The sequence below is a fragment of the Humulus lupulus genome, chromosome 2 (assembly GCF_963169125.1).
Source record: "Humulus lupulus chromosome 2, drHumLupu1.1, whole genome shotgun sequence".
Taxonomy (NCBI): domain Eukaryota; kingdom Viridiplantae; phylum Streptophyta; class Magnoliopsida; order Rosales; family Cannabaceae; genus Humulus; species Humulus lupulus.
In genome coordinates this window covers 257,067,686-257,074,859 of record NC_084794.1, presented here as the reverse complement: position 1 = coordinate 257,074,859, position 7,174 = coordinate 257,067,686, and the positions used below count along the sequence as shown (strand labels likewise).

The 7,174-nt window shown below is 42.1% G+C and overlaps 1 protein-coding gene and 1 non-coding gene across 2 annotated transcripts; one reads left to right on the top strand and one right to left on the bottom strand.

The window, feature by feature from the left end:
* Positions 1-777: 777 nt before the first annotated feature.
* On the bottom strand, positions 778-2,016 carry LOC133815401 (uncharacterized). The gene has a single exon (XM_062248246.1). It carries the CDS (start codon positions 2,014-2,016, stop codon positions 778-780), a length of 1,239 nt encoding a protein of 412 aa, XP_062104230.1.
* On the top strand, positions 1,355-1,461 carry LOC133820650 (small nucleolar RNA R71). Its single transcript, XR_009887054.1, has one exon. It is a non-coding gene; the product is annotated as a small nucleolar RNA R71 (small nucleolar RNA).
* Positions 2,017-7,174: the final 5,158 nt, after the last annotated feature.

Below are 7,174 nucleotides of genomic sequence, written 5' to 3'. Positions count from 1 at the left end.
TCTATCACTCCACGAGGATGTTTAATGGAGCGATCAACCATCTGTAAGGAAACCGTTGTAGGGCGAGCTTCTCCCAATTTTAGCCTTCAAAAAATAGATAGAGGCATTAGATTCACACTTGCCCCTAAATCACATAAAGCTTTTGTTTCGACTGAGCCCCCTATAGAACATGGAATATTGAAACTACCCAGATCTTTAAGCTTGGGAGGTAGTTTCTTCTGCAAGATTGCACTGCACTCCTCAGTAAGTGCCACTGTCTCATATTCCTCCAACTTCCTTTTCTTGGCCAAAATATCCTTCATGAATTTAACATACCTTGGCATTTGCTCCAAGGCCTCCGCAAATGGGATATTGATATGTAGTTTCTTGAATATTTCAAGGAACTTTGAGAATTGCTTATCAAGGTTGTTCTTGCGGAGCCTTTGTGGGTAGGGAATCTTGATGTGGTGATATATGCTCACTTGTGGTGTAGCTTCTTTGGTTGGGAGGTATTCAGTAACCTTGTTTTCACCTTGCTTCTTTTCCACTGTGCCCTGTGCTTGTTGATCCTGAACCTTGTCTTCATCTGACTGCTCCACACATGGCTCTTCATATTTTTTCCCACTTCTCAATGTAATAGCCTGGCACTCTTCTTTTGGATTGACTTCAATAGTGCTAGGAAGGCTACCTTGAGCACGGTTGTCCATAAGAGTATCCAATTGCCCAACCTGGTTCTCCAAATTTCTAATAGAAGACCGCGTTTCAGTCATGAATTGATTAAGAACATCAGACTAAGTATCAGGCTGTCTCATAGGATTTTATTGTCGTTGCATGGGCGGTTGGTAAAACCTGCTGAAATGGTTGTTGTGATGGCTGAACTGAAGACTGGCCTTGTTGGTCATTCTTCCAAGAAAAATTGGGGTGATTCCTCCAACCCTGGTTATAGAAATTTGAATAAGGATTGTTATTGCTCTGTCGAGGAAAATTCCCAATCGCTTGAGCTTGCTCCATGGGCATGTTGTTTACATCAGCATACTGACACTGTTCATAGGCATGAGGGCCCCCACATACTTCACACAGAGTCTGGGCCTGTTGCACTGGAGCAGTTATTATATTGCCTTGCAATTGCTTAGTCAAGGCCTCAACTTGAGCAGTCAATTTCGAAATTGCATCCACTTCATACAGACCAGCCATTTTCCTTGAAGAGCTTCTTTCACTTGGCCATTGCTGATTATTCATGGCCATTTCCTCCAACAAGTCATATGCCTCATTGGCGCTCTTTCTCATAAACGCACCACCTGCTGCAGCATCAATGAGTGTGCGAGTAGTACCACACAACCCATTATAAAAATTATGGATTAGCATCCATTTCTCTATTCCATGATGCGAGCACTTTCTTATTAAATCTTTGAATCTCTCCCAAGCTTCATAAAGAGCCTCATTATCCAACTGATGAAAATTATTAATCTCTCCTCTCAACTTAGCTGCTTTAGCTGGAGCGAAGAACTTGGAGAGGAACTTCAGTGCTAGATCATTCCATGTATTGATTGAGTTAGGTGGCAGAGACACCAACCAACTCTTAGCTCGCTCCCTCAGAGAAAATGGGAACAATCTAAGTCTGATAGCATCATCACTAACTCCATTCATCTTAAATGTCCGACAGAGCTCCATGAAGTTAGAGAGATGCATGTTTGGGTCTTCAGTGGGTAGTCCCCTAAACTGGACTGTGGATTGAACCATCTGAAGTATGGCTGGCTTTATCTCAAAATTGTTTGCCTCTACGGCAGGTGGTCTTATACAAGACTGAATCCCTGTCATTGTTGGCAACACATAGTCCCTCAGGCTATGGTCGGGTGGATTCTGACCATTAGCTGGGTCTTCTACGGCACCCCCATTATTACCGTTGTTGGCCATAACTTCCTCTTGCTCAATCCTTTGTACAACTCTTTCCAGCCTTTTGTTTTTTCTGTTCTGCCGGCAAGTCTTCTCTATCTCAGGATCAACAGGCACTCTTGCAGCTGGTCCTTGACGTCGCATAAACCAATGGTACTTGAGATGAGACAGGAAGAATTGGACACAAAAAAGTTAGCAAAAAGTGAAAAGAAAACTAAATTAGAATTTAATCCAATTAACGTAATATCAACTAAACAATTCCCCGGCAACGACGCCAAAAACTTGTTGCGATATTTTTATTACACGCAAGTGCACGTATCATACAAGTAGTAACTCACACAGGTGAGGTCGAACCCAAGGGAATTGCAGCTAAGTACTGACAAAATTGGATTTATATTTCTATTTGGCAACAATAAAAATTGGTTTTTAAAATTATAATGCAGAAAACACAACAAGCAAAACAACAAATAAAAAGGGTTTAACAATGGATGTGAAATTAGGAATATGATTTCAATTGCTTTGATTGCCCAATTGTTAATACTAGTCAACTATTCTTCTTCCTCCAATGAGATGACAGATTATAAAATCACCTAAACTCTTTTCAGATCATGAAGGTACTAAATTGCATTGTCAACTATTGCATCTCTGAGATAGTACAACTAACAATTCGCATTAAGCAATAATCTAAAAGTCACATAAGCTATGCGATTACTTTCGTTTCACATCAAAACCTATGTTTATTCATTTAGAGCATTCCTAATATTCACTTTTCAGATTTCATATTAGGATCATGAATCATGCTTAGGGTGATCAATCTCAAACATGTATTAAGCACAAAAATGAACAAATCACATAAACAAGGAAGAAGGAATAATCAAATAGCATTAATCCATGGAATAATCTCAGTCAATATCCATCAAATCCCTAAATAAGAGTTTAGCTCATAATCTCAGTATTCATATCCATAATCAAATTAAACATAAACAATAACATAGAAAATTAAAGAAAAAGAGAATGAAACTAGATTGGGAATTGTCACAGATCGCCCACGCTTGCTCCAAGCTTCTTCTTCTTCTTATTTTCTCTACTTATTTTCTGTCTCTTCCTCTAATTCACGTTTTTCTCCTCCTAAAATCGCATCAGAACTCGTAACCCTAAATTATCCCATTTGAATGGACCAAAATGCCCTTCATTTAAAAATCTGTCGAATTTCAATTTCCAGCAACCTAGCGCGGTCACGCTATACAGTAGCGAGGTCGCTCTACTCTCTCATAAAAGGCATTTTTGACAGCTTTACGAATTTTTGTGCTTTCTGGCATCTTTTTCATTCTAAATCATCTCAATCCTTCAAAACCTGAAAATAAACAAAAACAACACAAAACAAGCGTAAAATAGAACAAAACAACCCTAAACCTCTAAAATACTTCGTAAGTAGACACACTAAAACAAGTCTAAAACTCGCTAATTAGAGACAACAACAAAACAAGCGCTGGTGTAATTTTTGAAGAAAAACCAGGAGGTCTATGCCTTGTCGCATAAAGACATGGTTGGAATAGTCCCTGCAGTCATTAGTCATGTCCTTACTATAGACAAAAAATTTCCACCAGTACAACAAAAAAGGAGGCTGCTCGACAAAGATAGATCAAAGGCCTTAAAAGAAGAAGTCGAGAAGCTCAAGGAGAATGAATTCAACAGGGTAGCGTTTTATCCATCATGGATCTCTAATCCCGTGTTAGTTCCTAAGTCGAATGGAAAATGGCGAACATGCGTGGATTTCACAGACCTCAATAAAGCCTGCTCTAAGGATTGTTTCCCACTCCCTAGGATCGACCAACTAGTCGATGCCACGGCAGGGCACGAGATCCTCTCTTTCATGGATGCATACTCCGGGTATAATCAAATTAGTATGCATCCTCCTGATGAGGATCACACTAGCTTTCAGACTGACACCGGGCTTTACTGTAACAAAGTAATGCCCATCGGTTTGAAAAATGCTAGTGCGACTTACCAGCGACTGGCCAACCACATGTTTAGGGAGCTGATCGGCCCAAACATGGAGGTCTATGTCGACGACATGCTAGTTAAGTCGAAGAAGGCATAAGGGCATATAGAGGATTTTCAAGAGTGCTTCAACGTCTTGAACAAATATCAGACGAAGCTGAATCCCCTCAAATGCTCCTTCAGGGTAGGATCAGGGAAGTTCTTGGGATTCATAGTTATCTCGAGAGGAATTGAGTCCAATCCCGAGAAGATCAAAGCCCTGGTCGATATGAAATCACCAGTAAAGATCAAGGATGTTCAAAGTTTGACTAGAAGAATTGCTTCTCTGAGTAAATTTATTTCCAAATCAACGAACAAGTGCGACCCATTTTTTAATCTACTTAGAGGCAACAAGAAATTCGAATGGACGGAGGAGTGCGAGCACGCTTTCCAGGCATTGACGACTCACATGGCGCAACCACCCATTCTTTCGAAGCTAGTCTATGAGGAAACTTTGTTTATCTACTTGGCGATTGCAGAATACGTTGCTAGTGCTGTCTTAGTAAGAGATGAAGAAGGCGTACAGAAGACTGTTTATTATGTAAGCAAAAGGCTAATTGGAGCGGAGCTGCGGTACCCACCTATTGAAAAGTTAGCCTATTTCTTAATTTTGGCCTCTAGGAAGTTGTGATCATACTTTCAAGCTCACCCAATCATGGTTTTGATCGACCAGCCTCTACGGCAAGTTCTGCAAAAGCCAGAGGCCGTGGGCAGATTATTGAAATGGGCGGTCGAACTTGGGAATTTCGATATCTCTTAGTTGCCACGAGCAGCGATAAAAGGGAAAGCCCTGGATGATTTTGTTGTAGAGTTCACTAGAATTCCAGATAGCGAGCAGCTTGAAGAGCCTGAGTCTCAAAACCGAGCTCCCTCATGGAAGTTATTTACAGACGGCTCCTCTAACGAGCATCACACAGGGGCAGGTGTGATTCTGATTATGCCTGAGGGGCATCGATTTCACTACGCGATCAGGTTTGACTTCACTGCTTCTAACAACAAGGCCGAGTATGAAGCGTTGCTCACTGGGTTATGATTGGCCAGGGACATGAATATAAAGGTACTTGACATCTACAGTGACTCTCAGCTGGTGGTAAATCAAGTCATGGGAGAATACCAGGTCTGAGGCTTAAAGATGGGTGCTTACTTAAACAAAACAAAGGATCTATTGGTGCAGTTTGACAAGTACACCCTTTAGCAAGTACCTCGCGACCATAATTCAAACATTGATGCTTTGGCCAAGTTAGCAAGCGCGAAGGATGCTGATACTCTTAACATAGTGCCAGTTGAACGACTATCTGTGTCAAGCATCCAAGCAAAGGAGACCACTCTGGTGATCCAGGTGGCGGATACATGGATGGCACCATACATAGAGTATCTGATGCAAGGCGTGTTACCAAGGGACAAAAACAAAGCCAGGACCCTTCAGTGGAAGTTTGCTTGGTATATCCTAGTCGATGGAATCTTGTACCGAATGGGATACTCAATGCCACTCTTCAGATGTGTATCAAAAGAAAAGGCCAAGGAATTGATGAAAGAGGTACACGAAGGCTATTGTGGGGACCACGCTGGGGGGCAAAGCTTATAAAAAAAGCTCCTGAGGCAAGGGTATTTTTGGCCAACAATGAATGAAGACTCGATGGAATTTTTACGGAGGTGCGACAAGTGCCAGAGGTTCTCCAAAATCCCACGAGTAGCCCCTGATGAGCTGAAACAAATGCAAAGTCCGTGGTTGTTTGTAGTATGGGGTATAGATTTAATCAGATCTCTGCCCACAGGGAAAGGCGGCGTCAAGTACGCTGTGGTTGCTAGTGATTACTTCGCTAAATGGACCGAAGCCGAGCCACTTGCAACCATAACAACCAAGAAAGTGTTGGATTTTGTAGTCAAAATCATCGTATGTTGCTACGGATTGCCGAGGAAAATCGTCTCGGATAACGGCACGCAGTTTGATAGTGATTTATTCATGGATTTTTGCGAACGACATGGGATTATCAAGAGCTTTTCTTCAGTCGCTCATCCCCAAGAAAATGGACAAGTTGAAGCAGTCAATAAAATGCTAAAGGATACTTTGAAGAAAAGACTAGAAGAGGCTAATGGGGTATGGCCGGAGCAATTGCCTGAAGTCCTTTGGTCGTACAAAACTTCCCACCGAACAGCAACAGGCCATACTCCATTTTCACTGGCTTATGGGTATGAAGCTATGTTGTCTGTTGAGTTAAATCCGTCGTCACATCGAAGAATAACGTACGATCAAGGCTCTAATAGCCAACTATTGATGGAATCCCTGGACTTGATCGATGAGAAGCGTGAGCAAGCCCAACTTCGAGTAGCTGCTTACCAGCAAAAAGTCGCTCGGTATTTCAATTCTAAAGTGTGTGAGAGGAAGTTCAATGTCGGAGATCTAGTACTGCGAAGAGTTTTCTTAAACACCCGCGACCAGGCTGCTGGAGTACTTAGACCTAACTGGGAAGGACCATACGAGATTGAAGAAGTCCTCCATCCAGGGATCGTTACGGTGTGCCTTGTAAACAGTGCTAAACTCGCTAATCGAGTCATTTGGCCAAAAACGTGTAACTAAGTATGATTAGCGGTTTAGGGATTAAAAATTTGGTTAGGATGTAACGTTTCACTAAAACGTTTAATATATACATTGGGATCTCGAAAATAAAGTTTCAGAGTCTATTACAGAAAACATTTACAACAGGCCGTTCTAAGCGGCAAAACAGGGTTCAACCCTAGTTCCACTTTAAACCTCGGCCGTGGTGGTCGAGCAGCTGCATATGTACACGTCATCACCTAAGCTCTCCAACTCAAGAATGGTCCAGCTTCCTCTTGCCTTTACCTGCACCACGTAGCACCCGTGAGCCGAAGCCCAGCAAGAAAACCCAATAAAGCATGATATAATATCAACAACGATCATAATAACCATTTAGGACTATCAGTCCAAGAAAATAGGTGACAATAGCCAAAAGTCACAATAATGAGCATCGCTCCTTCTAGCCATGTGACGATAGGGTCACCAGGGCTTAACTGACAAGTGATCCTTTCATAAGTTTGATTAGGACAGGTGCATGGTGAATGGTCACCAACATAACCTTCCTCCCGACCCTAGAGTCGTGCAATGGACAGCGTCCCTTGGCCATGTGACAAACAGTCACCGGGGTCATATACCTTGGCCATAAACATCTGGTCGTAGACCAGGCAAGCGCTTAATAGTTCTTCGACCTTAGGGTCGGTCTGGAATTAATGCCATAGAGCCATT